The following is a 23842-nucleotide window of genomic DNA, read 5'->3' as shown; positions in this document are numbered from 1 at the left end:
CAAGCAGTGCTCTTTTACCAACCTGATGAGCTCCTTACTGCCGAGGGTGAGCCTGGGCTAGCTGTTGGGCTACTCCTGCTTAAAAGGTAATAGTAATTGAGCATCCTCTCCACCTAGGACTCTAACCTATTGGGATAAGACACTGCTCGAGGGCAGAAGTCACATCTAAGAACCATCTAAGTAGCCCCATGGCTCTCAAAATGTCTCTGTCCAATACCGAAGGTGGAGGTTTACACAGCCTGGGTTTCCATGGCCTCCAAGCTGGTGCTATTTTAGGGGGAGGCACAGGGAAGTCCACTGGTCCCTGTAACTGCAGAGTTGGAAACAAGAGAATGTCAACAGAGGAAAAGCTGAACAAATTCTGGACAGCCATACAGTACTGCATCTTTTAAGAGGAGACAGGTCTCCAGGTACTGACCTAAAAAAAACAGGACATGTGAAGTGAAATGTCATGAGATGTACTAAGTAAAATAGAAACCAAAATGTGTTGCAAATCAGTAAGTGCAGTATGACCCCCAAACTGTGAGCGTGTATGTGTGTGGGGCTGATGGTCGAAGCTAAGAAAAATGTCAGAAAGAGCCCAAGCTAAATTATTAATGGGGGTTAGTTACTTTAATAGACTGGGAAAGGAAGGGTAGATTAGCTGGGGAAGGTTTTACTTTGTACAATTTCCTAAAGGAGTGAAGATTTTTAACTTTTTGCGTCTTTCGGTATTTTTTTATATAAGAAAATTCAAACCTCAACATTTTGGAAAAGTAGGTAAATGACACACAACACGGAGTAATCGATGGAATCTGAGTCACTCATTGTCACAAACCCATTTCTTACCCATGGGACTTTTGGGCACATCATTAATCTCTGAAGGCTGAATGTTCTCATCTCATAAATCAGCGAGAATTCCTATTTCTGACTACCTCCTATGATCGTTGAAAAAATTTAAGTGTTGAAACAAGACCACGTGTGCAAATACTTGGTAAACTGAAGAGGAATGCAGGAGTAGCAGGCTTCAGTAGAAGGCATCTGTAAGCGAGACCAAGATTCCCCTTTCCACACTAGGGCTCCCGGGTTTTCCTAAGAAGGTAGTGTCTTCTCCGACAAAGGTTTTGGCAGTGCCCACGGACTGCCCTGGCTCCAGTTCAAATGCCTCAGCCGGGACAAGTGTAACCCGATCTGACGCTGTGGCCTCAGGTCCTAAACTGGAGGTTCATTTCTTCTAATGTCCCCGGTATTGTTTTGCTTCTACGGTTCCCCGCTTCCGAGGGCAGAAACGGCCCCATGATGGATGGAGTTGATCTTTCCCCTTTCGTGCTGCGATCTACAGTTAGGGATCAGTGGGTTTTTCATTACAAGTAGTTTCTGACCAACCAAAAAACACCCAGGGGGCTGGCTGCTAACAGAGCAAATGGCCCCCCTCACTTCAACAACGGTGATGACACGGCCCAGGCACCAGGACTTTAACCACGGTGGACGTGAAAGTGGGGGAGAGGATCTCCTTAATAGTAGTGGACCAGTAAGCCACTCTGAGCTGATATACCAATTCTAAAATTCATGCTTTTACCCTATGCATGTATGTGTGTGTAAAATTAAGTACCTGTTAACTTTTTTCCTCCCAGCTTTACTGAGGTAATACCTACTGCCTATAACTTAACCACCTAAGGAACAGATTCTTTCCATTGTCCCCAAGGCCTTCCTCTTTACCCTTTGCAGTCCCTTCCCTTCCATGAGTTCTGGCCAACCAAACCGCCTCTGACTTTTCTAGAATTTCATGTATGTGGAATCATAGTCTTGGGTCAGGTGTCTTTTGCTGAGCATGCTTTGGGATTCATTGATATTCTTCAGTAGTTCATCTCCCCCCCCCCACCCCTTCTTTCAGGGGTGGAGGGGGAGGAAGAGAATCTTAGCAGGCTCTATGCCCAGCACAGAACCTGACATGCGGCTTGATTTCAAGACCCTAAGATCATGACCTGAGCCAAAATCAAGAGTCAGACGCTTAACTGACTGAGCCACGCAGGCGCCCAGTTCTTTCCTTTTTATTGCTGAGAAATACCCATAACATAAATGTACTAGAGTTTATCCATTCAGCTGCTGACGAACAGTTGGGTGGTGACTACAAGTAACACTGTTTCTTCCGTTCCCACCAGTGGGGCACGGAGGTCCCACAGACCTGGTCTCACCGATCCTTGGTATGAACCGGTCTCTCAAACTTCAGCCATTTCAGTTCGTACTGTGGTTTCTACTTGCATGTCCCTGATGACTAATGACGTTGAGCATCTTTTCAAATGCTTATTTCGTGTATCTTCTTTGGGGAAATAACTATTCAAATCTTTAAGTATGCTGGATACAAACCGTCTGACTTTTTTGTGAGCATATCTCACTTCATTAAATGCTGTTAGGATCTGGCTACAAAAGAATTGGGAAGGAACAGGGCTGTATGTTCACAGATCTTGCTAGGGTGGACCCTGCTGCCCTGATTCGAGGCAGGAGCAGGGTGGGGTTTCCTCACAGTAGGCTCAGCAAAGCTCTATAAACGTAATTCTTTCTCACTTTGTTAGCTCTTTCTACTGGCACTTGAAGCTTTACATTTTGTGTTACATGTCATTTTAACAGTAACTGAGAACTTACCTCACACGTTAGACCTAGTTTTCTCACTATCGGTGTCTGCTGGAGGAGCCTAGATCAAAGGAAATTAGGGGGCAAGACAAGGCAGATCGACAGAACCTTAGCTTCACCGGAGATCCGATACTTCCCTATAAAATAAGAACCTAGCTGCTCAATTCAGTATTTAAACCCATGATTTTATAATATTGATTACAGTAAAATGTATGGCCTAGGGCAAAAATAATTTCTTCATCGTTTCCCAATGTTCACACTGCACTGCTATCAACGTGGTCAGCTTGGCTGGCGGAGCACAGCTGTGTTGTACGCAGTCTCAGGAATCATGGAGTGAAAACACCTCCACACCTTCAAATATCTCAAATACTCGTGACAGATTTTTCTTTCACTTTAAAATGACTTCAAGGGCTGTAACTTCTAGACCGCCAATGCTTCCTACTGGTCTCCTAAAAACACTGCTTCCCGATGCTGAATGCATGTCAAATGTGAGAACTGATAATCTTCCATTCTCGTACTCGTGCACCCTGCATCCAAATCTGCTATCCTGTTGTTTCAGCAGTCAGACCCCAAGCGTGCGCTCCTCTGGGCTTTTCCTAACCACGCAGCTTCACAGACACCGTGTTCGCACAAGCTGGCCTAATACAGGGAGCGGGTGGCATTTACCCACAGAGCCAGACATCGCTTTCTACTTTATTAAACATTAAAGCGCAAATGGATGGTCCCTGTGGGGATGACAACAGGACACCAGGGAAGGAGAAGGGGACACTCAGGGAGAAAGTCACACAGCAGAGACCCAGCTTCACAAAAAGGGCTCAATATTGATTTCCAGGGAGGAGCAGGGCATGGTCAGCTCAAATTTGGTGATGACGTCAGGATGAAGGACCCCAAGCTTCCCGACGCTCTGACCCCTGGCAAAGATCTCCGCGCATCTCCCAGGGAAAAAAACAGGGCCTGAAAAAGAAGAGAGAAATCAATGTTTCTCCTGGAGAAAATGTCAACAGACGTTTAACACCTAAGGCTCACCAGGCTGCTAGAAAGAGAACTTCTTTAAACCATTGGCTAGGAAATGAGTGTGCTGTCCTCACGCTTTCTAATCTTAAAAATGAAATATTTGATATTACAGCAAGGAATTCTTACAAGGAAAAGGTTAAGGGCAAATATGAAAGGGCCCCGTGTGGGTTTTTGTTTTTGTTTGTTTTTTAATCCCAGGGCTCCAGGCAGGCAGGATCAGGAAAGGGGGGCTGAAGGAGCACAGCTGGGCAAGTCCTTGGGGAGCTCCGCAGGGAGGAAGGACAAAGGGGAGAAATGAAATGTAAAACTGATGGCCTTGCATGGGAAGAACCTGTTTTGAAACAGGTTTTTCCATAGTCCTACGTGCTGGATAAAAAGGCCACCGTGAGTTCATGTACTATTCAAAACTCACTCTCCTACCTTAGAAACACGCTGCATGGTCGCTGGCAGGCTTAGGCCTTGCTACCAGAATGCAACCCGCATTCCTGCTGGAGAAAGAACTTTCTCAGCAGTTTTAGAGCATCTTCTGTAAGAGGCCAGCACCGAATAAGTCTGGGTTGACCCCTGATTGACTTCAAGACAGGCAGAAAGTGCTCTCTTCATTTGGGTATCAGTGCAGAGCTATGGCTCACCAAACTAGGAACCGTCACTGAGGTTTGAACAGCTAAAAACAAGCAACCATCCAGGCCCACTCCATATTCACTGACGAGTGCCACGAGAGTTCATCAATGCTCATTCCCTCTCAAAAAAAAAAAAAAAAAAAAAAAAAAGCTGACTCATTTCACTTGCCACCAACTTGAAAAGAGATCAGGCCCACAGCTCCTGACTGATTCAGCCAAAACGGTTACTGGCATGGACTATAAATACGCAGCAGGGCCGGGCCACAAGCCTGCAGCCTGCCATTTCAGAGTGAGTGCATTATTTATGAAAGAATAAACTGCTGAGTCTCTACTAATGGCTCCAAGGTCAGATGATGGAGAAATACGGGATTGGGGGGGGGGGGCAGCATGCTGCTAACAAGTCAGTACCAGCCACACGGTAAAGACACAGGACGATTCCACGTACTTCCCAGTCAGCCCAGGGGGATGGTGTTTATATTCCTGAAAAACATTTTTAATTGTCATTCTTAAATAACCCCCAAAGCACCCTGGGCTGGAATAGAAGGTGGCCTGTTCCTCACATCCCCCCCAAACTAAACAATTCTGCTCCACAGTCTTATTAAAGCAAGCCTTTCCCTGAACTGCATTTGAAGTATTTGGCTATGCACATTAAGCCACATTGGGGACGGGGCAGAGAGGGGACTCAAAAAACACAGAAACCAAACCAGATTGATAATGGAAAGCCTTAGTGAGATATGAACAGCACTAAATCTAATAAAGATGGCCTATTTTAACACTATCAAAACAAAAACCCAGTTTACAAAACTATCTTCACATGACAAAGTGAAGCTTGTATAAAATGCTGATGCTACGCTGTGTCACCAAGAATTGCGGAACCTTCGTCCCACCAGGCATCACCCCTCTACAGAGCCATAGCTGCACACCCTGCGCTGACTGGAAACGCCAGCCTATTTTTAAAGGCCATCCAGAAAGGAAGCCTAAGACCTTCACTGGCAACCTTGCCATGTTTAAGAATCCTCACTGTGTATCAAAATCCTTTCTTTTTATCTACAAATTCCAATTTGATTGGATTCATTTTAACTGAAGCATAAAACCAGACTATTTTAGAATCTAAGCCAGATGTGCTAGTTCTAACAATGTTAGCAAAATAAAGCTTAAGAGATAAGAACTTAGAATTTTTACTTCATAAAACAACTTTTGGAATCAGCACTTTTTAGCAAAATTCAGCTGCATTCTTCTGCAGTGAGCAAGCATGATAATGCTGTCTGTCCCTTCTCCAGAAGTCTGGCCCACACTTGGCTTCAGCTCAGTAACCGGTCAGGTACTCAAACGACAACGTTCCTATCACTAAATACAATTTTCCCTCTTTCTAAAGCAAAGCAAAGCAAACAAATTCCTATTATACGTTACTTAAAACACACTCAAGTATGAGTATTCTAAATAACGTAAATAGCAAAAGCTCTCAGCCCGGCACCGGATCCACCAGGGCTGCTCCCACCCCCTCCGTCAGCCCGGGCCCGAGGGCCTTCGCTGGGGGGAGCTGCTTCTGAACGGAGCGGACCCGCGGCTCCTCTGGCCTCTCAACCAGCGTTAACCCTCCCCTCCCCACCCACATGTAACAATGACATTCACGGACGGACTTCTGTATACAAAACTGTGCTGAAAACCGCACACTTGAGCCTGTGACGACCATGATCATTTTCTTGCCATTTTTCATTTCTCACAAGGTCAGATTCGACAGGAAGCACTTAGGCTTTGCCCCCTCTTCTGTTCAGTTAGAGCAAAGCTGCAATTTTGTCCTTCGCATACACAAGCTGAGAGGCACACAAAGGGACTTCAGTGGGTACAGACAGACCCTAAAAACGGACCTCTTGACTGACGGGTATGGACTAGAAATCCTGAAAGAAAAGATAAAGACTGTGGTTTCAACCGAACTTTGCAGGGAGCAATGCACCCCTCCGAAGAAGGCGGCCAAGAGAGCACTGCTTCGCTACCGAAACAAGGGGCACACGCCTGCCTAAGGCAGCCGTTCAGCCCGCGCTCGGAGACAAGGGCAGTTCCCACTGGCAGCAGGGTGGTTGAGCTCAGTAACTCAGGCGGATGGACGGATGGATCAGAATGCTCGAGCTGGGCCTTAAACCAGTCTTTCCAGAAGTCGTCACATCCAAATAGAGCCGCAATCTGGGTCTGGGCTTGTGAAAAACCAGACCCGGATGGCAGTGAGAGGCCAACTCTAACCTCCCCAGCAAAAACCAAACCGGTGCCTCTGGAGAAAATGCAGCCTGCTGGGTCTAGAGACAAAGTTGCCCCAATTCACGGAAAGTCATGTTGCCCTACGAACGGGAATTCTAAAATTCAAATTCTAAAAAAATACAGTTGCCTACTCTTCATATGTCTAAGCCCAAACGGGGTTCCTGGTTTGCTGTAAACACTCCAATTTTCAACCTGTGCCCCAAATGCTCCCTGGCACAAAGCCTCTCAGCCCACTTTTTCACCTGGTTCCTGACACGGATTAAACACTCCGCTTTGCTGGTATCCATCACAGCGAAACGGCCTCCAACATAAAACAGACCCGGGGGAAAATAGTGGTCTCGTGCTGAAATCCATGTGGAAGCCCAGACAAAAGAAACATCAGTTAAGCACAAGCAAGAATTTAATTTCCCAAACTTAGTGGGGTGTAAGTAAGTCCCTTAATTAAAGCTTTTGTAGCATCTCCTCCAGGTCTGTAATTGTCTCTCTGTGCTCAAGCGGCAGGACCACTTTGAGGACCTTGGGGGTAATTCTCGGCCAGTAACACGGCACAGCACCCAGTCTTTAGCACATTTTCTGGCTAATTGACCTTCAAAGAGTTCGTGAGCTCCCACTCTTGCTCGTTGCCAAACACCTTTCACAGTTTCTTTTTGCCCCTGTCTTTCTTTTAGAGTAGTATTATAGGCCTAAAGTTTGGATAAGCTTTCCACATCGAGTCATTCCTATAATTTTAGGACGCATCGGAAGTAGAGGTTTAAGGCGGTAACTGAGCAGACCTCTAAGCCGAACTCGGGACAGTGTTATCAAGCATGAGGCCCTTAAGCCTTAATCTTCAACCCCCTGCCACTGGCTATGTTCAACTAATTCATCTGGTGCTTTATGCTGACCATCTCCAATAACCATCTACTCAATTTTATTTTTCCCTCTCTTCATATCACTAAGACATGCTTCGGGGTTCAAATCTACATACTGGTAACTGCCTGCAATCTGGTACTGCATCACCCCAATTTTCTCCAATAAAAAGGTAAGAACAAAATAAAAAGGGGCAAGGACCTCTGGGAAAGGACTGAGTGTACATCTCATGTGTCACAGCAAATAGAAACCACCACTGTCAGTTTAAATACAAATAACCCATACACGCTCTCCTAAATTCAGGGACAAAATACAAAATCACAATCATATAGATAGAGTGAACCACTGGGGCAACTGAGTGTGCTTTAAATTTGTTCTAAATGACCGATTATGTAATACAGGTAATGGAACAGGATTAATCATTTAACAGGCTGGTCCTAGGACTGGTACTGCCAAACCCTACCCCCTTTCCTCTCCTAAGTCCCTAATTCCAAATACAATTTTACATATATATATGTATATGTATATATGTATATGTATATATGTATATGTATATATATATAATCCATTCCATGATGCAAAAGTCCAGCCTAGGAAAAATACAAAGGACGAAAAAAATTCCCCAGCATTCCATTCTGGAGTGAAACGGGCAGAGTGGGGCACAGGGCGAAGTGGAAGGGGCTGAAACCATGTTTCCCTACGCAGGACTCGTCTCCTGGTTTCCCACCAATTCTCTGAGCATGGAGTAACCATGACTGTCTAACTGCTGCCGGCACCTCAACCTCCCTTTCCTTCTCTGAGTAGTGGCAGTTTAAAGGAAGAAGAAGGACAAAATATAGGGCCTCTTTTTAAAAACTGAGCACACACTTAAACCGAACATGGGAGCATGGTAGTTGTTCTCCAAGTTTTAGAGGCAGGAGTTTTTTTTTAGTATACCAGCAGTTATACAAAGTGGGGAGAACCACAGGGGTGGGGAGGGAGGCACAATGTAGGCAACACATTAACTTACAAAAAAGAAAAAGGTGTAAGAATAGAAGGGAAAACAATCAGTATAACTACTGAGATATACACCCACACATTTTTTTCCGATCTCAGTCCACTACAGATTGGGAGAAAATATCTCTATAAAGATAATTTAATTTGTAAGTGGAAACTGAATAATTTCCAACTGGTAATATAAAACACCCATTTCCCCCCAGATGTATACAATTCTTCACCTTACATCTGAAGTGAAATATTTATGGTACCTAAAGTCTTTAAAGAGAGGGGACCTAATCCCCTGAGTTTAATGGCTATCTTTCATCCCTTTCGGGAGATCAAAAGAAAGAAAAAGCCCTTACACAACTTTACAGTGCTAATCCCAACACACCTGCAGACATCATTAACTCTTAAAGCGAAGGCAACCGGACGTGAGGGGAGCGGGTGCCTACTTAACCCCACAGCACGGGACCGGGGAGGATGCCTGCGCTCACAGCAACATCCTATCGAGACACGGCAGGCAAAACCCCTACTCACATAAAGGACTAGATCCTGGAGACACTATTCTTAAAAAGTAATCAGGAAAGCCCAGACTATCTAGTCTTCTACTAAAAAGGAGAAATGTCTTCAATAAAGAACCTTTTAAAATAAATCACCACAATCAACCTTATAAGTTTTTAGAATCAGAACTCCAAAGTTTCCCAGTTTTACTTTGTATAGACAAATTTGTAATTTATTTCCATGGAGATCACTTAACATTTCTTAGATCCACTTTAAAGTCTAATCTATGTGCCTCTCATACAAACCCATATTTAAAAACCTGAAGAAGGTCAGCAATGTTAGAAGAATTTAAATGTGAACCATCCAGTTCCAATTTTAAATCAGTCTCAAATTTACTTATATAAAACCAAAGGATTTCTAACTCCAGTTTAAAAAGTGCCCTCACTGTCTCTACTGGTTTTGAAAATTCCTATTCTAAAATAATGCCATTGTCCTGATTTGTCTGACACATAAATCATTTCCCCCAAATTGTCACATTTCTTAAACATTCATAGGATAGTTTTAGAATAATAACATCAGAAATAAAATGTATGGATCACCCGCCTTCCTGGGCCAATAAAATGGTTCTTTTCTAGGTTTTCACCTATAAAAGCCTTTTAGGAGACAATTTCTCAAACCAAATATGAGCTTTATTATTTTCTCCATAATTGTAGTGAAATAGTATTAATAATAATAGACTATTGTAGGGCTAACTGGGGAAAGAACAGGAATATGGAGTATATAGACTGTATCTATAATTTCACAATTAGTTAACCTACTATTCAAATTCACACCTTTGGCCAACGTGGAGTCAACAGAACTTCCAACGTGTAACTACGATGCATGGGCTTTAGCTGCAGAATTAGATTTCCGCTGACGAAGGAGGGAATGCAGGAGAAGGAAAGAACACGGAGACCGTTAAAGCCAGAGTACTGTGCCTTCTATTCCTCTCCTTCCATCCCCAGGAGAGGCAGTGCCTCAGTCCCAGCGCAGCCCCGGCCAAGCCCCTGAGGACAGGCAAGTTACAGATGGGGAAAAAGCGAAGCACAAGGAGATTAGGGCACTTGCCCAAGGCGAGCAACAGTATAGGCTACGGAGCACGCTGAAGGTGCCCGCGGCCACTGACACGGGCGCCTCTGTGTGTGTGGCCCAGAGGCACAGATGGCCGACGGGATAATGTTTTCAAACTTTTGGTCAAGCTGTCCATTTCATGTTTGCAAACTTCTTCTGGTTTAAAATAAAATAAATAAACAAAACTTGAGAGAAAGAAACAAAAAACCTGACAACCTCTAACCTTAGGACATACCCGAGTACGCTCTGTAAAATTATGAATACAACATAATACTGATGAAACGTTTTTTCGATCTCACACAACACAGGCACATTTAAGGAATAAACTCCAGATTCTTGAGACAAAGCTAGAACACCACGAGCAGATAAATCAGCACCACAGTGACACCACCTGAAAGGGCGAGGCGAGAAAGCACCGACATTAGACCTCGTGGCAGGGCTTGCTTTTGAGGCACTGAAACTCCTGCAGAAACTGAACACCAGAACTGACGAGAGAAGACCTTGTCCAGGCCTTTACTTCAGGATGAGAAAATGGATACCAAAGTGGTTAAGAAGACCACAGAGCCAGATTACAGCAGAGCTGAGACTAGATGCCCCAACTGTGACTTTTATCCAGTTCCCATTTTCTGAAGGGCAGAGCTGAATTCTACCCTGAGTTTACTCTGAAGAGTATTGATTCCAAAATGCTTTCACAAACTTACCTGCCTCTCTACAACTCTGTGGTCCAGGTGGACAGACCCCATCATCCCCACATGAGAGCTGAAGAAGCTGGCATGGAGGGATTCAGTCCTAAATCACTGGAAGTGACACCAGTGTTGTTCTCACTGCGCCACAGCTGACCAGGCACCCCAGCGTCTAACAAAATGTACTCTCCTATCATTTTAAATCGTGTCTATACCACCTTGGGATCTGCATTTCAACTTAGTTTATATTCATATGTCTAAAGACATTTTTAACATTTCCATTACATGTGTCCTAGTTTGCCAGATTGTTCTTATTTTATGTTGGAGTTATTTCCAATTATCCACTGTTATACAGAGGGCTTCTATAATATATATTGCTTTTTGCTCTTTCTTAGTTTCCTTCCCTTTGCCAAAAGTAATAGCACACAAATAAAAAAATATATGAATCCTCGTCTAGCTCGTTATATACCAAAGTGTTAAACAACAGCCTTCTAGCCAAGGTAGTAGCAACAAACCACAAACTTACACTAATAAGGACGATGCTGATCCCATCTTGTAGGACACCAATTAAATACTTTCCCTTGCATGGTACCAACTACTACCTTTTTTAGTTCTACTGGTGGGTGGAAAAAAAAAATGCTTTAAAGCAGCCGAGGAAAGTAATTCCAAGAGAAAGTCTCTATTCAGAGAATGTATTCAAACAAGCTAGGAGCCTTTGGGAATTAAGAGAATTATCAGAAACTTCTCTCTTCTGAAAGGTGAGTGCCTAATTACAGTGGCTGAGATAACAGCATTAATAAAATACCTACCAGTTACTAATGAATATTAGACACATCAAAACAGGTCTTACCAAAGAAACAGGAAGTTCTGGAGCCGTTGAGAGCAAAGCATTTTATCGGACATTTGCTCCAGTGCTTACTCTTTCTGGCCTTCAATATCACTCAGAAGGAATAAAAATCCTGTCACTACAGTCACACGGTTTTTGTTTACAGTAAGGCGTATATTTGCTATTATGCTGGGCAGTGCTGCTGTGCCCCACATTTCTCCTTCCACCTCTTCCTGAATATGTTTTTCACATAAGAGCATGGCTGTCACCATGACATAGTTTCAGAGGGCGGGGAGATTTTTCTATTCCGCTGAATTAGCCCCCATTCTTTGTGTTAATACCTTAAATTGTTATAAAGGGATAACATTTCTCTTCCTTCGTAATTAGAAAGGCAGCTAAAAATCAAAGCACCTCTTAAGTTCACACTGATACGCATCAAGTGAACTCAGATCCTTTCCTGAGAAGGAAAGGTTTTTCAGGGAGCAGAAGGCAACAAGTAAGTGCAAGAGGGCGGGCGGGAAGAACACCCGAGACACAGAAGGGCTGCAGCACGGTGAGGGCCAGGGGTCCCGAACACAGGCTGTCCACCTCACCTCTGGCCTGTCGGGTCGAGAGTAACCCCCGGCAGGGAGATTCCATTCCTAACCCCTAACCCACCTGAGCCTGCAGTTCTCAGAGGTGTTTCAGGAGGGAGGAGAGGGTGCCTACATCACCCTCGTGACCGTTAGCATTGCTTTCTCAAACAGGTCAAGGGTAGACCAGAGCTATTCAACACCAGGGAAAAGCAAAATAGCTCCTCAAGATCCAAGCTCTCAACTGGGACCTTGATGAAGCTGATTTGTCTTTCTATCGTTTATATAAAACACTCTGAATGTCGATCTGTGGGATTCCTGCAATGATGGAACAGAAGACTAAACGGCAGAAAGGAGTCTCTCCAAACAAAATATGGGAAGGAGAGAGAGAAAAGGTGCTGGCAGATGAAAGAACCTCTGGAGAAGACAGATTATCTAATGAACGTCGGATTATGGTTCAGCTTCCCCACCGCCCCAAAGTGACAGTAAAATATGCATTTCTCATCTTTAAACAAAGCAGATTATGGATTAATACTTTTTAAAAATCAGCAAGCATTAGTTATTAAGGATCCCAGAGTCTTGCTTCCTAAATAAATTTAAAAAAAACAGATGTTGGTCAGTGATTTTTAACAACCTTCTAATTTTCCAAACCATAATAGATGGTAAGCTCTGAGCAGTGGGAGTTACTACATTAAACTAAGCCTTTGGTTAAACTAAGCAAGGAGGGAGCAAAACCGAGACCTCAGAAAAGGTGCTGGCATCCACTGGAATGACTTCATTATTCTAAAAGAACAGACGCACAAAACCCAACCCAACCCAAACACCAACCCCACAAACACGTCATTCTAAATAAAGTCCTTGGATGGGAAACCTGGTTATTAAGTTGCCAAGTGCTCTGAAAGGATGCCGGATACCAATATTTGCTCCAGCTCCAGGGTAAATGGGACCATATACAGAGTCCTCTACTTTGATACATAATGTATTCTTGAAACAGTTACAAAATAAATCCAACACATAAATACATCATCAGCTAAAGGTTTTATAAACTCCCCAGCTATGGCGTAGACATTTCCTTTTGGAATCTCTCCGAATCTTATCAATATTACATGATTAGAGGTCTCACCTCACTTTCTAATTACCTACCTTTCCATATAAATAAGACATTTATTTTAATGTTGGGAAGACTGCTAATAGACTAAGAGGGCTGGGGCTGGTTAAGGAGACTATCACGCCAACTCTGTGCCTGCAAATTTCTTGAAATAGTTCCCAAGAGTTGAACAATAGAGGCTTTCTTTTCTTGAAAGAGTCTGACCCATTCACGTATCTTCATGTTTTCTTCGTACCTGTTCAATCTAACTAAAGGACTTCCAAAAATCATTCCATCTTTTAAAGATACCAAAGATAAAAGTTTAGATCTCTTCTATTCCTTCATGGATTCCAAAAAGCATTTACACTAAATTTAGGAAGTTAAATGGTACCATTAAAAAAAAAAAAAAGGCAGTAACTGGAAAATAGCACATATCAAAATCTCCAAAGCATATGGAAAAAGAAAAAACTGGATCTACTCCTCAAACGTACTCAGGATAAATTACAAACAGATAAGAGGTGTAAATGTAAAATAATGGAACACCTGAGCACTAGAGGAAGCACGGGGAACTCCTCCCTCATCATAGAGTAGAAGGAACTTCAGGACTCAAAATCCAGAAGCAATAAGGAAAAAGATTAGCAAGTTTTACTATATAAAAATCTACATGGCAAAAACCAAAAGAAAAAAGATAATTTAAAAATTTATCTTTGGTGGGATGTATATCACAAAGGGTTAATATCCCTAAATGCATAAAAAAAAAATTCTAAAAAGAGAAGATAAAGACCAACATACCTAAGAAAACATAAGACACATGAACAAGCAGTTCACAGAAAAGGAAATAAAAATGTCCTAAAACATGAAAATATGTTTACTTGCTCCTAAGAGAGCACCAATTAAAACTATAGTAGACACCATTTTCCTCCTGAAAGACTAACCCCCAAATAGAGAAGTCTGACAAGTCTGTGAACCAGGTTCAGAAAAAAAAGGTCCTCTCATCTGGTGCTGCTGGGTTTGTACAATGTTAGAACACAAGTCCTCTGGAGGGTGTCTGGCAGTACCTAACAAACATACGAATTTACCGTTTGTCCCAATAATCCCATACTTAACAGCAATCTGTCCCAAAGAAACACTAGCAAAAATACCAAACAACATATGCACAGGGGTAGTCATTGTGGCATTATTTGCAGCAGCATAAGACTGGAAAGAGCCTAATTATGTCCGTCGCTAGGGAATTAGGTGAATCAACTGTGGCACTCCAGTACAGTGCTTGGCAAAAGGAAAGTGGCAGATCTCCCCATGTGGCTGCAGTGAGCTCCAACGTAGATTAAGTAAAAAAACAAGGTATAGAACGGTATGCAAAGTATCAATGCCCCAGTTAAGAACGTAGAGAATACACACAATTTCTAAAAACACTGTAGAAGGATAACTGAAAAAACTAATAAAAATCATAAACCTATACAGGCAGTGAGGGAACAATGCGATAGGAACAGAAATGGAAGTTGGACTTCTTGAAATAGACTTCATTTTGTAAGCTCTATCTTTTTTTTTTTTTTTAAAGATTTTATTTATTTATTTGACAGAGATAGAGACAGCCAGTGAGAGAGGGAACACAAGCAGGGGGAGTGGGAGAGGAAGAAGCAGGCTCACAGCAGAGAAGCCTGATGTGGGGCTCGATCCCATAACGCCGGGATCACGCCCTGAGCCGAAGGCAGACACTCAACCGCTGTGCCACCCAGGCGCCCCTGTAAGCTCTATCTTAAGTACAAAGAGAACTGCAGATAATATTTAAATTGTTGTACTAATCATCCTAATGTCATTTTGAAAAAGAGGTAGAGTGAGCAAATTACATAAGCTCATTAGGAACCAAGATTTTCAATGTAAAGAAAAGAGCTATAAAGTCAAGTATATTAAGTAAAAATCCTCTAATCCTAAATATAAATTGGAAATAGCCATATGAACTCAATGTTTTCTCATTTAAAAGAGAAAAAACAAAACAAAAATGATTTCCCCAGCTCTGCACACCGAAGTCCTAGAAACAACTTCTCCAGTAGCAGTGAGCAATCTCAGCACCCAGACTGCTATCGAAATTTCTCACTAAAAGGAACCAGAGCCACTTGGAGATACACCTGCTTCCAAGTCTACCACAGAAAAGATGTATGAGCCCAGAAATGTTTTCTATATTATCACCAGCTTTAGAAAAAGCCCCCCCAACCCCGTATACAATCATTTCCCCCTCTTCATTTTAATAAGAGCCTCCTGACAAACTCAAGACTTACAGTCTTTTCCCTTCTCTTCCAGAACTTTTCAGCCCTCAAGAGGCTAAGAAAGGCAGAAATCCCCACCCTAGGGACTGTGTGTCCCCCAGATCAGGAAGGGGAAAGTTCAGAAAGGAGTGTCAGAGGCTAAGGGGATGGGGAGGGCATCCACAGATGAGCAGGGGACAACCCTGAGGAGGCAGAGTGATGAGCGGAGCAAACACACAGGGGAAAAGACGGAGTCAGGTTACAAACAGGGGCACTGATCAAGTAAACGAAGAAGTTAGGAATAATGGGAGCCAGGTTTCTCTGTTGAAGAGAGGTACAAATATGGAACAAGAGAAAACTGGAATGAACCATGAAGGTGTGCACTGGAACAGTGGCCCTGTCGTGGACTTTCGGTCCACAATATATACATGCAGAAGAAAATGCATGTGTGCACACACATACACGTACAACTCCTACCCCCAATAGCAATAAATACCCCTTAAATCTTGGCTTTTACACACCATTCCCTAACAAACAGAACCAGGATGGAGAAATGGGGCAACGAAAAGTTCCAGGTAAGCCTGAGAATATCTTCTTGTGCCCAAAGCAAGGGAAGGGGAGTAAGGAATAGGAACATGTTAAAAGGACACAAGCCAGCTTGAAGGGACACTCACTGGCCAAACTGGGAACGCTGTAAGCATTGTAAGAAACGGTTATAATGGATTAAAATACTGAATAAGAAATAGTGAGTCCTTGCTAAGTAGGAAGACACATTTGGAACAGAACACTTAAATAATTTCAAAGTTCTTCCCACAAAATGTGTATTATGATGGAGGAAGGAGTAACTTTACCGGAAAGCCTAGTACACACCACCTTAATGATTTAAGTAGACAGCATCAGTTATGAAATAAACGGAGACTTGTGCCACTTGAAAAGACGGCATTATTTCTGCAGCGTTTCTCCAAAGATGCCTAACCTGAATCTAACAGAAAACTGTGGACAACCCAAAATCGAGGGCTGTACTAACACACTCACTCTAAAAATAAATCTTAAACAAAACTCTTTTCAAGGCCACTCCAATGGGTAGATGGACAGATCTTAAGAAGGAAACAACCTATCTAAAACATGCATACATGTTTTGTTCTCTATCATAGTATTTCCTACTGTTTGGGAAATGCAACACCTTATTTCAGTTTGTTCCCTTACCCTGATAAAATATTAGATATCATACATTATTTTAAGGGACTGTGTTGAGTAATTTGAGTCTATCAAACTAAAACAAAAGGGACTGCCATATTATATTAACTCATATCATTAACTCTTCAAATCACCGAAGAACTTTAGAAATATAAGCTGAATCAATGTTTTGGCACATTTTCCCTTTTAAGTCAGTGTTATTAATTTTGCAGTACCCACAAGTGTAAGACTCTATTAGGTACCTGGTTTTCCTGAACTAGAACTGGAGGGCACCCAAGTCCTGACAGCTCGTTGCCGGTTTATGAGTAGCTGGATTCATAGCAATCATTTCTCACACGATGTACCACTCCATGTGGCAGGACTCGCTGTTACTAAAATCTTACATACTCTTAACCAGGGCACGTAAAAGAACAGCAAGTGAAAATACACTGTAAAGAGTGCGATATGTAATCATCTTCAACAGCATTCATGAACTTCCTGCTTCTCTAGAAGGGTGGGTTTCAAGCTTCTTTTTTAAACAGGGACACTTTGTTCAAATCTTGCTTGGAAGTATACATACAAATGGTTTGTTTTATGGCAGCCCAGAAGACACTGTAAAAGCCACTCCTCTGCAACACATTCCCGGGGAATGGCCCATGTCTTTGTTAGCTGTAAAAATGCACACTGCAAAGAAATGCCAGTGATCAGCAACAAGACACAAGTGCGTCCACGAGACGAATATCCATGAAGGTGGCCAGAATGAAACCAGTCCATATGTGGACAGGAGAGTGAGTCATCGAAACTGTGCTCGAAAGTCAGAAGTAAAGGGATACAACAACTGAGAGAAAGAAAAAATGACTTTACTAAGAATTTTAAAGTGACTTAGAAGTTAGCTTGAAACTTGATTCCATAATCTTACAGCTGGACAGCACTCCGTTCCGTCAAGGCGTTCAGGCAGGCAGAAATTAAAATGTGACTTGTAAGCTAGGACTGGTTTTATCTTGGAAAAGAAAACTCCAAATATCAATGGCTTAAAGAAGACAGAAGTGTATGTCAAAGGCAGAGTTAAGTGCTCCAGGGAAATAGGCCTTTATTCTGAATAGCCATGCGTCCGCTGACTACTCCACATTAGCCCTACCTAGGGATTTGTTCAATACGTTCACCTACTCTTCTATCCACCTACCCATCTACCCATCCTTTGGATCTGAATTGGCCACTGAGAGGGTTGAAATTTAGTTTACCAGAATACATCATTCCCTAGGAATTCACTAGACAGTGTTGTTACCGATACGCTGAAGCACACCCATGTGCCACCGAAGTCTGACCCATGTGTACCCCTGGTACTACCCGAGGGAAGTAAAGCTGTCTTATATGTAAGATGAAAATGGAGTAGTAAAAGTTACGCTAAAAATCCTCTAAACTTTTAGCTTATTTCAAGTGCCCAGATGCTGAAACTGAACTTCTTTGTATTTGGGCCATGACCTTTTCTACAGAATAGAAGCCAGGTTCCAGTTTGGAAGCAGGAAAGAAAGGAGCACAAGGTGACATGACAAGTAAAGACTTTTTGCCCACTACATATAGCTGAATTCAAGTAACTCCAAAGAATGCACGTATTTATAGCCTCCGTGCTCAATACTAGTTCTTGGGGGCAGAAAAGGAGGTGTGGAAAAAAATCCTATAAATTACAATGGTTTGTGGCCCTCCAAAGCTGAACCCAACTTGACCCATCTTACTCCTCAGTATTCAGCTCCTCTCACTGGGCTGTGCTGGGCATCACAGGAGCAGCAGTACGCACGACCAGTCAGTACTACAAAACCACGGCGCCAGACGGCTGTGATTCTGTGACTGAAGACTTTCTACAGCTCCCGAAGCCATGTGCACGGGTGGCCGGCACATGCGCAGAGCTGCTGTCAGCGGCCTTGAGGATGCTGTTCATGTCTGACTCCAAGAGCTTCTGTGCATGGCTCAGGCTTTGAGAAAAAGAAAGTTTCTAATTCATAAAGTTATTCAACACACCATTAATTACATCATGTGCCAAAAAGAAGAAACAATGACAATATCTGACTGCCAGCTAGTTATTTTCAAAGAAAAGTTAAATTCACTAATGATTAAGAAGTTAATTGCAGTTGTTTGACTTTTGCTGAAAAAAACGTTTTAAATGACAAAATGTGATTAATTGGCATATCTAATTTGACACACTATAATTTGTATAAGTAAACATGAAAAGTTATTCAGTAAATATAATTTAAAGTTGGAACTTTAGTTATTTTTAACCTTCGCTTTTAAGAAGGTCCATACATACTCCTTTTATGTATGAAGCACAGGTATACACAAAGTACATAATATACAGGGGCAATCAGAAGAAGTCTAGAAACGTTCCTTAGGGGAGAGACAAAAAAAGCAAGTTGAGAAACAGTTAGGACAACATCTATCAGATGGGAAATGGAGCGGAGTCATCAAGGGGAGGGCCGAGCACTCCAATCTGCTGAGTACTGAACATCAAGCCCCCCACCCCCAACGAGGTGAAACGAACCTGAGTGCAGAGAACTTTGTCTAGTACGTATAAGAGAAGGAGGCAACAACAAACACTCAAAACCACGGGGCTAGGTGAACTTCATGTTAACGGCCGAGCATCCTAAAGACCGTGGCGCCCAGTACAGGGCTGCTCCCTGCGTGGGGATCACGGCCATTGTGAAACTGGTTTGAGTTGTTCAACCCCTTCCAAGAAGGTAACAAAAACTATTTGAAGGCTTGCCTCAAAACACAAAAAAGAGAAGTAGAGGAATAAGGACTGTTTACGCAGAGTAATAAGGCCAGGAAGCTTAAAAACATCTAAACCTTTTTTCTTTTAAACTTGATACCTTAAGAGAGTGATGCCTTTGTTGGTGGTAACTAAGTGTGGACATATATAGATCCCCCTTTATTCGCGTCCAGAACATTTGTGTAAATCAAACCATAAATGGAACAACTTTACTTCAACAAGTTGTTCAACAGATATTCTTCTCATATATTTCCAAGCTCAAGTTACACTAAAAACCAATGTGAAGACTAGGAAAACCTCACAGTTTCACCCGTAACTTTTAGCATCTGAAATCCTTCACAGGTGTCCTAAAAGAGGAAAAGGTCATGACCTACAGGTCAAGTAAATGGTCATTAGGTGTTACTGTAACAGAAGGTTTCTAAATAACCACTAGGGGTACATATGGTGCAGGATTAAATGTGCATATTGCTTACAGGGTTATTGTTCATTTCACAAGATGAATTCTGAGCAGCATGAAAACTAGAATGGTCAAAACTAAAAGTTGTAAAATCTGTCTCTCAGAGATCTTGTCTCAAGTTAAACTGAAGTTTTCTGGAGAATTGTAAATAAAACCGAACTCGGTAAAAAAATTAAAAAGGGGAAAAAAATACACACTGAAGTCAATGCAGCCAACTGCACACAAAACCTACCACCTCCTACAAGAAATTATTTTTGCCACTGATTTGCCCAGCAACCACATAAATGTCCTAAACACAAAAACGTTGAGATTTTTTTCTTGCCCAAAAGTGGTTTCTGAAAAGGATAAATGCATTCTGACATACATAATTTAGTTTGCAACAAACCACAAAAGGGAAGAAGCTTGGGGGAAAACAAGGCATATATATGCTGCAATAATCTGATCAAATGCCATTAAACCACTGAGCTGAACCCTTCTGAAACCCTCAAAGGCTCTACAGGTCTGCTAAAACGTTAGCGGTTCTTTTTCCCCCTCCCACTTAACTGCCCTTATTCTATCATCGACTCCATGCTCTAGCTCACGCTAGTTAAGTGCAAAGGTGCTCAGCAAGTGAAAACTCTGTAAGACTAAGCGACCGTGGCTTCTAACTCCGGCTGCAGTCGTGCGAGCCAGGAGCGCTCCTGCACAGACCCTGCAGGCTGCAGAGAGTGGCTGTCTTCAGAATAAACAAGGTTACACTCCAATGTCAGCAGAACGCCTTGGGATCAATGCAATGATCGATCAAATGAGCTTCCAGATTTCTCTCACAATGGACAGGGCCACATTTCTCAAAGGGGAATCAAATTCTGTTCCACTCATCACTACCACCAAACAGCACAGCACAAAAGACAGAAGAAATTAGGTGTAACTGCCAATGAACTGACATTAGCAGGAATCTCTGGTGAACAGACTTAGCTCAATTATAAATGCAAAGCCACCAGGGATTTTTAATTATTAAAAAGTAAACCATATGCCAGAGGAGTAAGAGAAGACAACTCAGTAATTAAGAATGGTAGGAAATGGTAGCTATTAATCTGCTTCTATTCTTTTTGATACTCTCAAGACCTTTTCTTTGCAGAAAAAGCTATATGCAAAATAACAATAAATCGGTGGAAATGATGTAGCTAAACATGCTCCAACTACCAAATTCCTGTGTTTACATATTTACTTAGGAGATATGTACATATATCTAAGTGGTCTATAAAATATGTATGTGAAATCTGAGATGAAAACCAGCTTTGCTGACTTATTTTGACAAACCACTTACTTTTAAGTGTTGATTTCTTTAACCATAAAAAAAAAAGACCATGTTTGTCATTAATCAAAATAGACTTAGAAAGGCCTACGAGAAATGAGGAACTATTATTTAGAATGACAGCAATGTTCTTTGGTTTGATGGCTCTTACAGAAAGCACTTAGAAACAAAGATGTGGCCAATGCTGGTGATAGGGACACTACAAGTAAATACACGTTTTATTTTCCCAAAATAGCCAGTTTAGATATACTGAAATATATACTGGTCCAGGCCACCCATATACATAAAGAAGTTATACCAAAGCTTTTCAAATTCATAAATTTAGGACATTTCATAGACGTCAAAACTTTAAAACATTAGAATATTCTACTATGAAAGCCTAAATAAGTTCAAAAGGAAAAATACTGACTCTGTCCTCATTCTAAATCAAGACCATAGTAACAACTTGCTCTAAAAAAACTGAACATAAAGATTTACAACCACATGAGAAGATTACAGTTTATGAATGCATTTTCTAATAAAAAAATTTAAAAAACCCTCTAAACCAAAACAGACATCTATATATTAGGGAAATTAAGTATGAAGCATTACATATTTTAGCATCAAAATAATAAAGGATTTTTAAAAGATTTTATTTATCTGAGAGAGAGACAGAGATGGAGAGCAGGAACTGGGAGGAGAAGGTTCAGAAGCAGGCTCTCTGCTGAGCAGGGAGCCTGACGCGGGGCTCAATCCCATCATGACCTGAGCCGGAGGCACACGTGTAATTGACTGAGCCACCCAGGTGCCCCATAATAAAGGATTTAAATACTGCCATAGGTTTAGAATTATAAAAATATGACTTTTAGGAAGATCAATACATGTTAGCTGTTATTATAAAAGTTCCAAGCGGCACATATCATGAAATTTTCCAAATGCTAAGTGCTGCAGCTCCTACTTTCCAGAAGTTTCTTAAATCATTCTTCTCCTTGGAATAGCTACACCCGACACTGAAGTTCAAGTTTCAAGTCCCCATCCTCACTATTACAGTTTAGTGTATACTCTACCACAGTATACACACTCCAATACCTTCCAACCATTCTCTCTACCCCAACTCTCTCTGCCACCCAACCTCCATATTGCTGCCAGATTCATCCCTTGCATGCACAGATCTAAGTCGTATCACTTACTTGCTTAAAAAACAAAAACAAAACAGAACAACAAAACAAAAACTTCAGTATTTTTCTCCCACTTAGCTAAAATCCCTTATTCCAGCATCCAAGATGCTAAATATAGTCCTAAGCTTCCTCCTCACCATACAGTCAAACCAAACTGCACTAGGCCATGTTTCCCATATTTGTCCTTGCTCCCACAGCTGCCGTGCTTTTCTGTCTCCACCCACTCCTTCCTTCAAATGCCCATCTGACTGCCCAGAAGCTCGTTAATGCTCTCCCAGATGCCCTCAAGTTGCACTATTTCCCTCTTTGGAAACCTTAAGACACTTGTCATAAGGAGCAGCATGGAGTGAGAGTCGGTATGTAGCGCTCCCCCCAACCCCCTGCCCCTCCACAGGTGCCTGGAGAGCAGGGCCTGTCCTCATCCTGGTCTTCCTGAAACCTGCCTCATGACTAGGAACTCAGATTTCTGTGAGAAATAAATGTCTAAGGAGCCTACTGAGGCTAGAGAGGCAATAATATGAAGACATTGGTTTGTGGTTTACAGAAATATCATTAATACAAAAGTTATACCTAAGAATATCCTATCCAAAAGAAGATGTGGTGTATATATATATATTACACACACACACACAGTGGAATATTATGGAGCCATCAAAAATGAAATCTTGCCATAGCAACAATGTGGATGGAACTAGAGGGTATTATGCTAAGTGAAATAAGTCAATCGGATAAAGACAATTATCATATGATCTCACTGATTTGTGGAATTTAAGAAACAAGGCATAGGACAGGATCATAGGGGAAGAGAGAAAAAAAATGAAACAAGACGAAATCAGAGAGAGAGACAAACCATGAGAGACTCTTAATCTTAGGAAACAAACTGAGGGTTACTAGAGGGGAGGGGGGTGGGGGATGCGGCAGGTGGGTGATGGACATTGGGGAGGGTATGTGTTGTAATGAGCACCGGGTATTATATAAGACTGATGAATCACAGACCTATACCCCTGAAATAATACATATGTTAATTTAAAAAAATGTTTAAGTATCCTATCCATAATAGTTTATGCTCCAATTTACCATTTCAGCTCTTTGAAACCTTTGAAGAAAAAAAAAAAATTAGAGCTCATATACATGGCATAATCTGTTTCAGAGAACTGACTTTCATCCAGTTAATCTGTTTATGAAACGAAGATTCTAAGACTTCAGAAGGTAAAGAAGATGTGCCACATCAGTTTTCAGGCTGCTATTCATCCGGAGGACCGTATCTTAAAACAGAACTCTGGAAGAGCAAACTGGTGAAGGAGTAAGTAAAGGCACTGTGAAGGCAGGCAACTTGGTGCTGGGGGGGGGGGGGCACTGGGCAGCAGGAGCCTGGGTTCTCCACCCGACACGCAGCCCCTCTCACCCAACCTGCCCAGTCCTGGTTCCTTCACCTGTCAAACCAGGACATTGGACTTGCTGAACTCTAAGCTCCGGTTTTAACACTCCAGAGTTCTAGAAGGATAACACAAGTTTCACTGCATAATCACTAATGAGAGATGTGGAAGAAAACAGTAACTCCTGACCATATTTAATCTCTCAATTTTATTAAAAAAAATAAATAATCTAACATATCTTTAACCTATAAAAGGCCCATATATTTCAGAATTAT

The 23842-nt window shown here is 42.0% G+C and overlaps 1 protein-coding gene across 1 annotated transcript in view; it reads right to left on the bottom strand.

Moving 5' to 3' along the window:
- Positions 1–3291: 3291 nt before the first annotated feature.
- Positions 3292–23842, bottom strand: part of FARSB (phenylalanyl-tRNA synthetase subunit beta) — a 65239-nt gene continuing 44688 nt past the window's right edge. Inside the window, exon 17 of the mRNA XM_008690414.2 lies at positions 3292–3564. Coding sequence (XP_008688636.1) covers positions 3413–3564 — 152 coding nt within the window. The 3' untranslated portion in view covers positions 3292–3412. The remainder of the gene's footprint in view (positions 3565–23842) is intronic.

Source organism: Ursus maritimus, unplaced genomic scaffold (genome assembly GCF_017311325.1).
Source record: "Ursus maritimus isolate PB19 unplaced genomic scaffold, ASM1731132v1 scaffold_1, whole genome shotgun sequence".
NCBI classification, from domain to species: domain Eukaryota; kingdom Metazoa; phylum Chordata; class Mammalia; order Carnivora; family Ursidae; genus Ursus; species Ursus maritimus.
Note: the sequence above shows the minus strand (reverse complement) of the source record. Positions and strands in the feature narration are given on the sequence as shown.